This window comes from Balaenoptera borealis (assembly GCF_965194805.1).
Source record: "Balaenoptera borealis genome assembly, chromosome: 3".
Taxonomy (NCBI): Eukaryota; Metazoa; Chordata; class Mammalia; order Artiodactyla; family Balaenopteridae; genus Balaenoptera; species Balaenoptera borealis.
Genome location: NC_138866.1, coordinates 107553953 through 107569624, shown reverse-complemented (window position 1 = coordinate 107569624; position 15672 = coordinate 107553953). Strand labels below are relative to the sequence as shown.

The 15672-nt window shown below is 42.5% G+C and overlaps 1 protein-coding gene across 1 annotated transcript in view; it reads left to right on the top strand.

Annotated features, from left to right (window-relative positions):
* Positions 1-15672, top strand: part of MYO1E (myosin IE) — a 200620-nt gene that overhangs the window by 145142 nt on the left and 39806 nt on the right. Inside the window, exons 15-18 of the mRNA XM_082388011.1 lie at positions 117-202; positions 2371-2452; positions 8461-8567; positions 12798-12896. Coding sequence (XP_082244137.1) covers positions 117-202; positions 2371-2452; positions 8461-8567; positions 12798-12896 — 374 coding nt within the window. The remainder of the gene's footprint in view (positions 1-116; positions 203-2370; positions 2453-8460; positions 8568-12797; positions 12897-15672) is intronic.

The window sequence follows — 15672 nt, the reverse complement described above, 5'->3', positions numbered from 1 at the left end:
CAGTTGTTGTATCTGGAAATATACACACTCTCTGGAGGATAGCCATGCCAGCTTGGATGTTTCGTTCAGTGAAATACTTAAAGGATAAAATTCGATATCTTTCCATTCTTGGCCAGGTATCCTATGACATGGATGGCTTTTGTGAGAGGAACCGTGATGTGCTGTTTATGGATCTGATTGAGCTTATGCAGAGCAGTGAGCTGTAAGTGTGTTTGCCTTATCCGACACGGGATGTAGGTTTGATCAGATTTTCAATATTAGGACAAACTTGTGACATTTGAATGGTCAGCGTTATGTTTCCTCGTGCTGTTGGGTCTGGGTTATCATTAGACAATTCAGCTTCTCAAAATAGCTTTTTTCCCCCCAATCTTAGTCTCTCCCTTGTACCCCTGAGACTTCCCACCCCGCATGCTAAGTGCTATCTGCATGCCCTTCAGGGCCCCCAGTTTCATCATTTTCAATGGTATGATCAGGGAGAAGTGCCCATCCTGGAGTTGGGTTGGGATGGCTGTGCCTGACTGTCTAAGAGTGAGACAGTCTGGCTCTGTGACACTTTGCCCTCGGAATATCATCCCAAGAATTCTCCTTCTGTTTTTGAAAATGCTAATAGCTTAGCTACACCGAAGTTAACCTGAATTGGTGAAGCCCTCGGGAAATGGCTCAAGAACTCAGGGAGGGGCCCGCAGAGATCCATTTTAACTCCCAAGACCCTGACTAAGCTAAAGGCGTAGAGCAGTGGGGGCATCTGCCTTGCAAGCTGCTGGAGCTCTCAGGGCCAGCTGTGCCATGTCCTTTCCTTCCCTCTTCCGTGCAAAGGTCCCCATGGTCCTGGGTAATGATGTGAGATGTCATTTACATGATCAGGCCTGTCCATGCCTGGCAAGTACAATATTGCACAGTCTTCCAGATTTTACAAGTTTTAGAGCTGTCTCCAAGTAATAGTTGCCATTTTAGTCTCTGTTACTTCAACTATCATAATATCAAGGTTAACTTCTTTGATCAACAGCTGCAATCCTGATAATTTTCTAGAAAAGGCCTGACTTCAGTGAAAGCAAAACCGAGTTTCCTTTTTGGTCTGTGGTTCGAAGTTCTGCTCCGTTTAACCCTCTTCCCCTCCCTCCAGCCTCCACTCCTCCCTGGCCCTCATCTCCCCAGGCCTGCACTTCCGTGGCACTCACACCCCTCACTTCGGAGATTCTTCTCTCAAAACATAAAATCTATTTGCTCTTAAAAGGTTAGGTAAGCCACAAGTCCTGGCTTGTGGGGATTATGACAGTCAGGTGCAGGCATGCTTCCAGAGATTTTTTTCTTTTTAATTATTAAAATTACTGCAAAATTCAAGAGCTATTGATGTTTCCATGTAAAACTCCTGTCATGTAGACATGGTCTATTGTTTGGTAAACGCATGTGCTGTAAAAATCTATAATTGTGTCTGGTGAGGTTATGAAAGTAGATTGCTGTGGAGACTTCCTAGAAAATCTGTGATGCCCAATAAGTCACTTAGGGGGAATTTCCTTTGAGTGGCAGATTACTGATTTACATGGATCACATCATTCATTCATTCATTCAATCAGCAAATATTTATTGAGCACCTACTGTGTACTAGGCTCTGTTCCAGACACCAGGGACACTAAGGTGACTAAGACATTGTCCCTGCCCTGTGCCTTTTGGGGCAGACCTGTCAACAGATGTAGCTCAGTTACAACTACTAATGAAGTTGTATATTCAGCAGGCAAAGCATTAGTGGATTAGCTGCACTTAAAATTGCTCATACTCAAAACACGTTTTGTCTAGGTTTTTTGCTTGAGGGAAGGGAGGGTTGATAGAGTGCCCTATTGGCATCTTGTGGGCAGAGGCCACTGATGCTGTGAAACACCCTGTAATGTGTAAAGCAGCCCCAGGCCCCAGCACAGAATTATCCAATCCCAAATATCAGTAGCACCAAGACTGAGAAACCCTGCTTTAGAGCAAAGCAGAATCTGCATTGGATCTGGACAATTCATACAAACCCCTGCGCTCTGGTCTATCTTACTTAACTCAGAAAACCCACACTGACCCTCCTCTGTTATGTCCTGTTGCCAAGGTGTATCTCAGTTCTAGTGGGTGGGGAAATTTGAAAGGCAGAGTTTAAAATTTTATTTTTCAGGCCTAGACTCCAAGATGCTTCTGTCTTAGAATTCTCTCTCTTATGTTTCTTGTGTCCATTGCTTTTTTTCTCCCGGGTCACAACTTGATGGCTTGAGTCAGATGGCCGTTCTGTATCCAAGGTCCTGTGCTTCTGGACAACTCTCTCCATTCTCTATGGAAGCAGGCTTTCCAGCCCCCAAGGTACTTACTGATTGCTAACCCATTCTCTTTCTCCTTTTCCAGACCTTTTATAAAGTCTTTATTTCCGGAAAATCTGCAGGCTGACAAGAAAGGGCGCCCAACTACTGCTGGAAGCAAAATAAAGGTTTGTTCTATTTTGGGAAATTTATGGATCCCTATTAAGAGGTAGGGTTTTCTAGGAGTCAGGAACTATACCCCTGGGCCAGGATGCAGTCAGGGAGACGTAACAGATTGGTTACAGAAGATGGCCAGAAGTAACGTTGCTGCTTGAGAAAGGGTTACAGGATGCAGGTGAATTTGACTTGACTGTACTGAAACCCCAAATGGATATGAAGTACCTCATAGCTTAATAGTCAGCAGATGATAATCAGTTACTTTCTAAGAGGAAGTGGCTTTATACTGAATCTAGGAGAATTCACATTAAACTGTCAGAGAAATTTTATGATCAAGAGCCACATTTTGGATTTTGATGATGCTTTTCCAGACCAGACCCCAAAACTTGCCAATTATGGAACTTTACATACCTGAAATTCTACTGGCTCTTTTTTTTTTTTAAATTAATTTATTTGTTTACTTTTGGCTGTGTTGGGTCTTTGTTGCTGTGCATGGGCTTTCTCTAGTTGTGGCGAGCAGGGGGACCACTCTTCGTTGTGGTGCGCGGGCTTCTCATTGTGGTGGCTTCTCTTGTTGCGGACCACAGGCTCTAGGCGCGCGGGCTTCAGTAGTTGTGGCACGCAGGCTCAGTAGTTGTGGCTTGCGGGCTCTAGAGCACAGGCTCAGTAGTTGTGGCGCACGGGCTTAGTTGCTCCACGACATGTGGGATCTTCCCGGACCAGAGCTCGAACCCGTGTCCCCTCCACTGGCAGGCGGATTCTTAACCACTGCGCCACCAGGGAAGTCCTCTGCTGGGTCTTATATGGGGAATTTATGCACCTTCCACACTGGGTCTTGCGGGCCCTCCTTTCTGTGAATTACAGGCATCTTGGCTTCATAGTGTCTCAAAGTCAGAGGAATTCTTAGTGTTTCTTGAGAGCCTCTTACGGAGAGTGCATTGAATTATCAGGGGCGCTGTGCGATGAAATCGGTTGTCCCTAATTACTCTCTGAATTTAGAGGTTGTGTCAAACACACTCCATCATGTAATTTTTTGAAAAACAGTCACTAAACTTTTTCTTATTTAATTATACCAGTTAAAAACAGTTTCTTATTTTATTTATTTATTTATTTTTTAATTTTTATTTTATATGATAGTTGATTTACAATGTTGTGTTAGTTTCAGGTGTACAGCAAAGTGACTCAGTTATACATATACATATATCCATTATTTTTCAGTTTCTTTTCCTGTGTAGGTTATTACAGAATACTGAGTAGAGTTCCCGTGCTATACAGTAGGTCCTTGTTGATTATCTATTTTATCTATAGTAGTGTGTATATTAAATACAGTTTTTTAAAGAATCATACCAATTAAATACCACCCTGTCTTTATAATCAATGGAATCATTGAGTGATTAAGAGTAGGGCTCTGGGGTTTGTCACCTGTGTTCAAATCCCTCACCGTGTGATCGCCAGCAAGTTACCTAAACTCTCAGTGCCTCTTTTGCCTTAGAGATTTTAGTACCTATCTCAGGGGGGTACTGTGGTGATTAATTTCCATCGTCCATCTAAGGCACACACTACCTGAAACATAATAAGCCCAAACCGTGTACGCTTTCCTGTTCCATAGTACTCCATCTGTCCCCTCCCTCTCTGCCATGCTTCTTTTTTTTTTTTTTTTTTTTTTTTTTTTTTTTTTTAAAGAGAGTGGTTGCTTGAGGATAAACAGCTAGTTTTTTGTTTTTGTTTTTTTAATTAATTTATTAATTTATTTATTTTTGGCTGTGTTGGGTCTTCGTTTCTGTGCGAGGGCTTTCTCTAGTTGCGGCGAGCGGGGGCCACTCTTCATCGCGGTGCGCAGGCCTCTCACTATCGCGGCCTCTCTTGTTGCAGAGCGCAGGCTCAGCAATTGTGGCTCACGGGCCCGGCTGTTCCGCGGCATGTGGGATCTTCCCAGACCAGGGCTCGAACCCGTGTCCCCTGCATTGGCAGGCAGATTCTCAACCACTGCGCCATCAGGGAAGCCCCTCTGCCATGCTTCTTCATCTCTGCTTAATTCTCAGTGGACACTTGATGTGCTTGTGCTGACTCTCCATCCCCCTGTGTGGCTCTGTGTGTCCAGATCCTACATGTCCTTCTCACAGTGCCCTCCGATAACCCCAGCCCCGTGAACACCATGCCTGTTTTGTTCACCAGGGTTTTGCTGCTGCTGCCTGTTTTGTTCACCGACGTTTTCTTCTCTGAGTGTTTCACGTATGGAAGCCTGTCTCCCCAGCCTCTGAGGGCATAAGCACTGCGTGAAACAAAGGGAACATCCCAGCAATGAGACGCTTCCATCCGGAGGAGCCTCGGGTTTTGGGCAGGAAGTCAGGCGCAAGCTAGAGGGTAGGGTTTTGAGCTGGAGGGTAGAGTCCTCTGGGATTAAGGACAGTCATGTTCAAGGAACTTGAGACATACAGTAGTCCTGGGACGGTGTCTGGATTGAGTTCATTGGGGCAGAGAGTTGAGGGCAGGGAGGAGATGCAGTTCTCACGGGGCCCCAGATGTTGACATCTGCACGAAGCTCTGACTCAGGCTTTAACTTCTAGGTCCTGGATAAGGATTAGCTCTAGGCTGGAAAATCTAGTCACAAGACTGTCACATTCAGATCCAAGGGGCCCAGATCATCAAGGCTGCAGTGACTCACTTTCAAGTGGTCTGGAGTCTCAGTCCAACTTATTCCCTTTAAAAAGGAGGGTGGTGTTAGGAGCATTTTTCTCCTCCTTGGAAGACTTGACCCCTTTCCCTCCTTCATATTCTTGTCTAATAGAATGCTCAAAATTGCCACCTTCCGGGTGTACGCAAAATGTTCAGGATTGCTGTGGTCTGGGGAGGTCAGCCTGAAGTCAGCCAGCTCATCTAGGGAGACCGTACTATGCATATTCTCACCAATGGTATCCTCTTGGTGAACTGTGTGACCTCTGCCTGTCTGACACTCTGCCTCCATGTAGGAATGAGATTCTCCCTGTTTTATGTCTCTTGAGTCACCTCTTAGAGATGCATAGCCATGGCCCAATCTCTTACACCTTTCATGTCCACAATGTTTTGCAGATGCTAAGTATCATCTTTTTTTTTTTGTAATTTTTATTGAAGTATGGTTGATTTACAATGTTGTATTTCAGGTGTACAACAAAATGATTCAGTTATACATATATATGTATATATTCTTTTTTAAGTTCTTTTCCATTATAGGTTATTACAAGATATTGAGTATAGTTTCTTGTGCTATACAGTAGGACCTTGTTGGTTATTTTATATATAGTAACTAAGTATCATCTTAATGATATCCCTGAGGTTAAACGTTTAAAGGGACCATGAGTTCCTTGGAGGAAAAATTAAATTTATGTTCAAGGTAGTTTTAGTGTTGGGAATTTTATCGTATTCTAATTCCTTAAAATGTAAAACTGTTCTGTAGGATTTAATTAATAGAATATTTGCTTGGTGAGAACTCCCACTATCTTTGTTTATAAATAAGAGTATTCTTTACTTAATAACATGTGATTTTTGAGGCTTTCCTAAATTCTACATTCTTGTGGCTAAAAGGGACCGGTTTTTAAATTAGAGCCAAAGATTGATGGAATGGAGCTCAGAGCTGGCAAAGTAGACTTGACTGCAGCTTTATCTAAGTGAGACGGGGCCTCTAAAGGAGCAGATATGATAAGAGATGCAAGTACCATGAGGTAACTGGACTTGTAGACGTTTAACATCTATTCCAACCTTCAGATTAAATTAGAGGTCTTCTAGTTCAACCTACTTAGTTTACAGATGGGGAAACTGAGGCCCGAAGAAATTTAGTGATTTGCAACATAGCTCGCAAAGAGCAGAGCCAGGATCCCAATTCAGGCTTGCTAACAATCTGTGGGGAGGGTAGAATGAGGCGCTGTCAGCCTAAGCCTTTCTCATTGTCCTGTCTGCATATTTTAATGCCTGCTCCTGTAGGCAAGTAGACAAGCCTCTGTAGGCAAGCCTCTGCCCTTGTAGGGCAAGTGCCTTTGGTAGCTTTCTGTTCTAACTCATGGGCTCTTCTTGTCTGGAGCCAGAGTAAATCCAACGTGCTGCTTCCCAACCGCTTCAGGGGGCATTTAAAGTTGACCCATAGCTAAATACAGGATAATTTTGAGATATATTCCTGTTTGCTCAAATTGATTATTCCAAAACCTAAAGGCTTCTCTCTAATCCTAAGTCACGCAGTTAATTCCTTTTGTTATCACACTAAATTATCCCTTATCTTCCTTGAGGAGGATGGCATTGTGGTTAAGAAAAAAACTTGGTAGCTCACAGACTTGGGTTCTAGCCTCACTTCTGTTTACTAATTATATCATCTTGAGTAATACTTTATTTCTTTAAGGCCCCGTTTTCTCATCTAAAAAATGGGAATGATAATTGTAAGAAGCTACTTCTTACAATCGTGAGGCATAAATAAGAAAATCCATGTGTCTAGCCCATGAAGCATAATTCAGTACTTGTTAGCCGTAACTATTTTGAGCTATTGAATAGCTCAATAGAAAGAACTATGTCAAGTGTCATGTAAACTTAAGTCGAACTTGCCCCTGTGTTTTCTTACGCTAAGTTGAAAAGGTATGCTCCTAAATGCTTAGGACTAAAGAGTTTTCCAAGTTATACTTAAAAATTAAAAAATAAATATTAAGAGTTTGGGAACTTAAAAAATAAAGCTTTATTATAACCAGTCCCTCCCAGGCTTCATCTTACGTGTTGCAAAGATCATTAAATTTGTTCTCAAGTACAATCTCTCTCTCATCAACAAGGAAGATGAGAGTCAATTTACAATTTTATCATAGAGCTTTGCTTTGATCATACAACCTCGGCAGCTTTGCCCTGAATTCCAAGCATTGCAAAGAATGCCATATTCTGCACATCTAAACAGAGAACTTTTGCTTTGAATATACCCAAGAGTTTTTCTCAAGGGTTTCAGATTTCCCAAACCCATGAAAACAGAAAAGTCCTAATTGAGAGAGGGTTGACTACTGCAGGCAGATCCCTTCTGCTGACTTTGTAATGGTTTTCTGGCTTTGGAGATCCCTTTCCTCTATTTTCTTTTAGAGGTTTTCTCTCTTTGTGCCGATTTGCTTAGAATGAGAGGTTGCATACGTGCCCCATTAATGGATCCATAGGTTATGCTCAGCTGTGTGGTGCTGGGAATGCTGATGTGGGCTCTGCTCCTGTTTCTTCAAACAACATTTGTGGTACTCATGATTTGAAATATCTCATAAGCAATTTCAGCTTTATTTATGTGGCTTTTTCTTCTTGAACCCAGTTCCATCGTGGGTACCCGATGCACAGGTAGTAAGAGCTGATTTTACATTGACTATTTTAGTTCATGAAAGAGTAAGTTTCCTGCCACACTGAAAGGGCTCTGAGTCAGCAGGTTTGGAAAAAGGACATGCTGAGGAAGAAGGTGAATGAAATGGCCTATAAAAGGTTTATGAATTCTGAGATATTTTTATGTATCTCCCACTTTTTAATTGTGAATTTCCATCGTTTTAATAAGGTGATTCTTCATTGGTTAGATTGCCTGAAAAGAGAGTACAGGGGATTTTGATGATTTATCCTTGCAAATAAATTTGTGCCCCTCCCTTCCCCTCAGAGTTTATGAGAAAAATGTATTTGCAAAGGCCGTCAATCAATATAAAATTAACTAAATTTGTTAATAATTGGCATGCTTCCCTGTTTCTCCTAAAAAGAATTATATGAGAGGATTTACTGGGTTTTGGGGGGGTTTTTTTTTGTCTTATTTTATTAACTATACTAAAAATACCTCATCGTTTTCAAAAATCTAATTTCAAACCCACTTATGAGTGTTCAAATCACCATAACAGTCAGTAGAGCTTTAAGAAAGTGTAGTAGACCCGAGTAAGCCTAATGAACAAACTGTCATGAGGATGAATTTCTAGCTGTACATTTGCACACAGGTCTCCTTTGAAAGTTGGTCTGCTTTAGAGCAAGTTCCATGTTTCTAAGTGATGTTATTCTTCCTTTCTAGAAACAAGCCAATGACCTTGTGAGCACCCTGATGAAATGTACACCTCACTACATTCGCTGCATCAAACCCAATGAAACCAAGAAGCCCAAGGACTGGGAGGAAAGCAGGTATGGTGAAGACACAGACGGGAGGTCAAAGCCAACTTACATGGTCCCACCCTGTTTTTCCCTCTGCTCAAGCTGGGCCCTCCTATGCCCGAGGCAGGAGCAGTTTCAATTGCCTTCCAATGTGTTTTGTGTCTTAACTTTTTCAGGAAGAAGCCTATGTAGATATATTTTTCCCCTCCTTGTTTTTTCCTGAAATGTTAGCAGTGCCCTTCAGTTCAGAATTAGCGATTTATAATGTTGATCTTGGCTAGTCTGGGGGCAGATGGAAAAAAGAAAGCAAACCTTAATACAGCAGAGTCAGGATGGTTTTCAAATTAGTTTGAGGCTCTGTGTAGACATTTTTAATGCACTCAGCTCCTCATCAGCGCACGCAGGATGTGGCCTGGAATGCTTAGCTCAGGGTTGAAAGTGAAGTTCTAAAGAACTGGTTAAAAACAACCTGTCAGGGCTTCCCTGGTGGCGCAGTGGTTAAGAATCCGCCTGCCAATGCAGGGGACACGGGTTCGAGCCCTGGTCCATGAAGATCCCACATGCTGCGGAGCAACTAAGCCCGTGCACCACAACTACTGAGCCTGCGCTCTAGAGCCCGCGAGACACAACTAATGAGCCCACGTGCCGCAACTACTGAAGCCCGCATGCCTAGAGCCCGTGCTCCGCAGCAAGAGAAGCCACCGCAAAGAGAAGCCCGCGCACCGCAACGAAGAGTAGCCCCCGCTCGCCGCAACTAGAGAAAGCCCACGTGCAGCAACGAAGACCCAACACAGCCAAAAATAAATGACTAGATAAATAAATAAATTTATTTTAAAAAAAAATCCTAACTGCGCATTACCTCTTCTGAGAGACATGGATGGGTCCATTTCCCATCCTACCAGCAAGATCCTTTCTAACCCACGGCAGACAGACAATGCTTGATCCTTTACAGGGAGGAAAAGATAAACAGGAAGGAAAATGCCCAAGCTCAAGCATTTGCTGTCTGCAAGTCCTTCTTTGTATTTTCACACTTTATGGTGCAGCCTGCGTCTTTTTTCTCATGTTAAGGTGCTGTTGGGATGTAGCAGCCTTCCATTTGGTCATTCCACAATATTCTGACTAGTCTCATCATTAGATGCGTGTCTCTAAGGCATCTTGTCTATTGAATTGCTCAAATTTTTCAATTTAAGGTAGTCTGAGATTCCTCTTAAAATATTGTCCATTGATGATATTCAGGCTCTGATAAGAAGCCCACTCCTCCTAAGTCACCAGTTCACATTTGGATGCCTCTTGCCATTAGCAAGCTCTCCAGCCGTTCTCTAAATCGGTTTTACTGTAATCTCTAATCGGCCATCAGGATCATTCTTGGGACTTTTCCGTGTGACAGCTTTTCTCCTAGTTCCAGGCAGTCACCGTGTTTCCCTGGGATCTTCTCTTCAGCACTCAGCTCCTCCAGCCATTCCCTCTGAAGGAGCTGGATATGGAATCCGATGCTTCCCCTTCATGGTCATTCCCCTGGATGTGCTTAAATTGCCCTCTGCTTTTCTGAACTGTGTCACTCACTTTCTCCTTTGATATCAAGAGGATAACAGATGGAAAATGTCTGGGGCTTTTTGCCTTCCAACACTAGTTCTCAAACTTGAATGTCAGAATATCCCCTGGAAGGCTTGTTGCTGGGTCCCATTCCCAGAGTTTCTGAGTCAGTTTCTGGGCCTCCAAGTGATGCCAGTGATGATGGTCTGGGCCCCGTAGTTGGAGAACAGCTGATCTAGAGCAAAGGGCTAGACTAGGATTTGGAAGAACTGTATCTTGATGCTGGCCTATCACTGACTAGTTTGAGTGAAACGCTTAATCTCCTGAGTTCTCAGTTTCTTCCTCTTTAAATAAGAGGGTCAATCCAGAGCGGGACTCCTTCAGTCTGACAGAATGAACTCTCCCACATCTGTTCGCCGCTATCTGTCATCCTGCCTCCGCCTGTCTCTACGTCACTCCTACACTCACCCCCTCACACGCCGCACTCACATCTCGTGCATGGTGACTCTGGACTCTTTTTTGTTTTACACACAGAGTAGAAGGGTGGTGTCACAGGCAACGTCAGAAATAAATTACGAGGGCTTCCCTGGTGGCACAGTGGTTAAGAATCCGCCTGCCAGTGCAGGGGACACGGGTTTGAGCCCTGGTCTGGGAAGATCCCACATGCCGCGGAGCAACTAAGCCCGTGCGCCACAACTACTGATCCTGCGCTCTAGAGCCCGCGAGCCACAACTACTGAGCCTGCACGCCTAGAGCCCGTGCTCCACAACGAGAGAAGCCACCGCAATGAGAAGCCCGTGCACCACAATGAAGAGTAGCCCCCGCTCGCTGCAACTAGAGAAAGCCCACGCGCAGCAACGAAGACCCAGTGCAGCCAAAAATAAATAAATAAAATAAATAAATTTATTAAAAATAAATAAATAAATTACGAGAGTCTAGGAAGCAGAGGTATTGCTAAGGGGTGCTTTAGCCCACACTTCCCCCTACTTCAAACTTTCTCCAGCTTCCCTTCCCCCTACTTCAAACTCTCTCCAGCTTCCCTTCCCAGCAAACCTAATCGTGAATGAAAACATCTCGCTTGCCCTCCAAATGCAAAACCTCCCTGGCACACTCTCCCCTGCTCCACGTATCCAGCTCTGTTGATCGTCACTCTAATGAGGAAATTTTGCAGTAGCTACTGGTTGGAAGTTCCTCAGCCCTGATGCTACTACCTTCTCATAAAATCCAAACTGATTCATTGGAATATCAGAAGCTGGAGAAATGAAGAAAGTGGTACATTTTATTCAGTAAATTTTCATAGAATTTCCCCCAGGGTGTTTTCCCTTTTTTTTTTTTTTTTTGTTTAAATTACACCCCTTATTTGAATTGCAGTGAGGAACTTCCTAACATACACTCATGTAAACTGGTTTTACAAAGTCTAAGGTATTCCTTGGTCAAGTGTTGATTTGTATTTCTAGTAGGATGGCTTCCTGGGATCTGCCCCCTCATCTCGGTTCAGGTTTACTGTGTGACAGATGGTCTCACCTCATCCATGAGTGTGGAATGTCAGGGTCCATGAAAGGGCAGTGTGCTTCGTTGTCAGGGATCACAGGGTCAATTGAAGTTCTTGGTGGACAGGGTTACTCATTCCACAAGTTTATGGCGTGTAGTTTATTTTTCTTTTCCTGTTGAAAATGTGTCTTTGTTTGGCTTTGGCAAAGTTGCCTGCCCTGGATTCTAAATAACTGCCCTAGTAGAGTTCTCAGGCCTTGACCTTCTGAGGACAGTCTTGAAAGAGGACTCCTTCTGAGGGAAGGAGATGGTATACCCAGGGGAACAGCGGGCATTGCCAGCCTGGCTGATGTTTACTGAGGAGTTGACGGCACTCCAAGAATATGTAAAAAGCAGGACATTTATTTATTTGTTTGTTTGTTTATTTTTGGCTGTGTTGGGTCTTCGTTGCTGCACGTGGGCTTTCTCTAGTTGCGGTGAGCGGGAGCTACCCTTCGTTGCGGTGCGCGGGCTTCTCACTGTCGCGGCCTCTCTTGTTGCGGAGCACAGGCTCTAGGCACGAGGGCTTCAGTAGTTGTGGCTCATGGGCTTAGTTGCTCCGCAGCATGTGGGATCCTCCCAGACCAGGGCTCGAACCCGTGTCCCCCTGCATTTGCAGGTGGATTCTTAACCGTTGCACCACCAGGGAAGTTCCCAAGCATGACATTTTAAACATAACAGAATATGTTGAACTAGTTGTCTTGTTGACAAAAATTTGTATAAGAAGGTTTCCTAGTGATGGAAGTTATAATGAATGAAACAATGTTTTCACATGAGGCACATTGTTTTCCATGTGATTCACGGGAAAGGAATCAATGGGTGATGCATTCCCTGCCTCAAAGCTTGGGGTGAAGCCAGTATTTGTGAAAAATACTTAAAATGAGCAAATATCTCTAACTGGCAACCTCATGTATATTTTCCTTAGTAGAGAAAAGGCTGGTGGTGAGTTTGGGATTTGGAGGATGGGAGAAAGGAAAATTATTTTCCTGAATCAGATTTCTACCCTTTCAGTTAACCATATATGTGTTAATATTACATAACCTGAGGGCCAGCTCAGACTCTGAACACTATAAATTATCATCTTTTTTAATATGCTTCCCTGCAGTGTGGAATTGGGAGTTTGGGGGGAATGGTGGGTGGGAGGACAGAGTGAAAAGATTATCCAGTAATGTCCTGGCCCTATTCTCTCCTTTATAGGGTAAAGCATCAAGTAGAATATCTGGGCCTAAAAGAGAACATTCGAGTGAGGAGAGCTGGGTATGCCTATCGGCGCGTCTTCCAAAAATTCCTGCAGAGGTAATGAACTGGTGACTCTGGACTCTTTTTTGTTTTAAACAACTTTATTGAGATATAATTCACATATCATACAATTCACCCATTTAAAGTATACAATTCATTGGCTTTTAATATATTTACAGAGTTGTGCATCCATCACCACAATTAATTTCAGAACATTTTCAAAAAGAAAAATCTCACTTCCCAAGTCATCAGCCCCCTATTCGACCCTCACCCCTGGCCCTAAGCAGACACTTCTTTCTCTGCCTATTCTGAACATTACTTATAAATAGAATCATGTAACATGTGTCTTTTGTTTCTGGCTTGTTTCACTTCACATAATGTTTTCAAGGATCATCCTGAAGCATATACCTGCACTTCATTCCTACTCATTGCCAAATAATATTCCCTTGCGCCAATGTTCCAATATACCACATTTTACTTATTCATCCATCAGTTGATAGACATCACATTTTGGCTGTTTTGAATGACGAATAATGCTGCTACCAGTGTTCACATACATGTTTTTATGTGGACATATGTTTTTATTTCTCTTCGGGACATAAATAAAAATGGAATTGCTGGGTCAAATGGTAACTGTGCTTAACCTTTTTGTTGGACTGCTAGATTGTTTTACAGAGTGGCTGTACCATTTTACATCCCCTTTGATCATTTTTAAATTATTTGTCTTTTTAGTGTTAAGTTATAGTACAGTTCTTTTTAGCATTATTTATTGTACATAAATCAGTAGCCACAAGTATTTTGTCTGTTTAGAGTGACAGATCAGTTCAGAAATTCATGGTAATTGTGACATGGGGACGGACTGAGATTTAACTTGACTGAGCAAATTAATAGTATGAAGACAATTTTAGGAAAATATTTACAAGCTTAAAGTATTTAACCTCAGATTTTTTGTACAGTCCAAATATAAAGTTAAACTGATTTTTATATTTCCATTAAAGTGCATTTGGCAGGATCTGTACTAAATTGTTCTTATTTTGCATTGTGTTTAAAAAGGATAAAATTTAATGTCCTTAAAATATTACGATTCTCACTTCTCTAATGACTCTAAATTAGCGAAGTTCCATTGATCTTCTACATCTGTTTAATTTCCTTTATGAAGGAAGGAAGCCATATTTAGTATTTTAATCAGAAAATAATTATGTCTTCCTGGTATATGATACAGGAGCAGGATGTAAGAAATTTTTATTTAATTCAAATTGTATGTAACAAAGAGGTTGTAGGATGGAGAAGAGCTTAATTGCTGTCTTTGAAATCCAGTACTTCTAATAAAGTAGCTTTCCCTTTGGGGATGTTGTTTCTTCTGCCATGAGATTGGGATGGCTGACCTACTGCTCATCAGTGTGGGTCATCATATGTGGAAGGTCAGAAGAGGCTTAGCAAAAGCGCAGATCATTCCATACAGTAAAGCTTCATTGATTCTGTCCTCACACATTCAAGATTGCTGATAATTTTGGAGGCTGATTAGACTAGGAATAAAATTCACTGACACAGCTCTCTGAATTAAAGGGCCCACTACACCTCTAGTGTAAGCAGAGCAATATAAAAAGGTGTCTTTAGGAAAGTGAGAAAATAAATTTGGAGTGCTCTTGCATCACTGTACCAGCATCCATTTGCTGACAAACAACTGAAATGTTAATTATCAAAGACTTTGCTCTTCTTTAAGCAGATGGATGACACTAGCTTAGAACAGGATTTCTCAACCTCAGCTATTGATATTTTGGGCTGGATGAGTCCTCATCGTGGCAGCCGTCCTGTACATTGCAGGATGTTTAGCAACCTCCTTGGCCTCTACCTGCTAGATGCCAGCAGTGCCAACCCCCTATGCCACCCCCATCCCCATCTTCCCCGAGTTGTGACACCGAAAACTGTATCCAGACATTGCCTAATGTCCCCTGGGGGGCAAAGCCAGTTGAGAACCATGGCTTAGATAATCATTAAAATTTTTGTAGAACTACATTTCTTTGAAAATACCCCTTTTTAATTAAGAGGGAAAAAAAATTAAATTCAGAAAATAGTGAACGAAAAGTATTTCCTCCATCTTGCCCTAATTTAGAAAGGCCTGTCCTCAACAATTCCAAAATGTTTATAGTTTTATCCTCCTTCAGTATTTTTTCTGTACTTAAAAACTCTTTATGCGATATTTGCAGATTCTCCCTAATTGGCATTACTATTGAAAACTGATCAGATTTTTTTTTAATCTGACCTTGTTTTGTTTGTTTATTTGTTCTTGAGAAACCAGTTCTGAAAGACCTCCTTCCTTCCATATTATTTAAAAACAAACCGACAAACCTGACTTCCGTAAGCATTGCTGTGAGCTCCACCGCGCTGGGGGGAGCGGGAAGTCCACGCCTTCCTCTCCCGGCAGGAATGTCTGGGGTGCCCTGAGCGGGCTGTGTTAACTTGTTTGCTGCAGCTCCTTAAATGAGCTGTGACATGACCTGGTTATAATATCTGGACCTCTCGCAAGTGCCGGGCTAGCTTCATGGCTCCACGGGTGGTACTCTCTTCTGTGCCTTACACAGGGTAAGCATTTATTGCATATCTGTTATGCCCTTTGTGTTGAGGGACTTTCACCGAAATGATTTTATCCTTGGATGCCTCCCTTCTTAGCTCTCCTGCTGTGGGCTTTTCCTTTCAGAAGAGACAAACAGGCAGCCCTGTCTTATAAAAAGGAGGCTCTTTTGATGTTGTCATATTTCTTTTGATTTGAGAGTACTGGGAGGATAATAAAAATGAAGTTTGGAAGGAAAATTTGTTTTTCGATAAAAAGTAC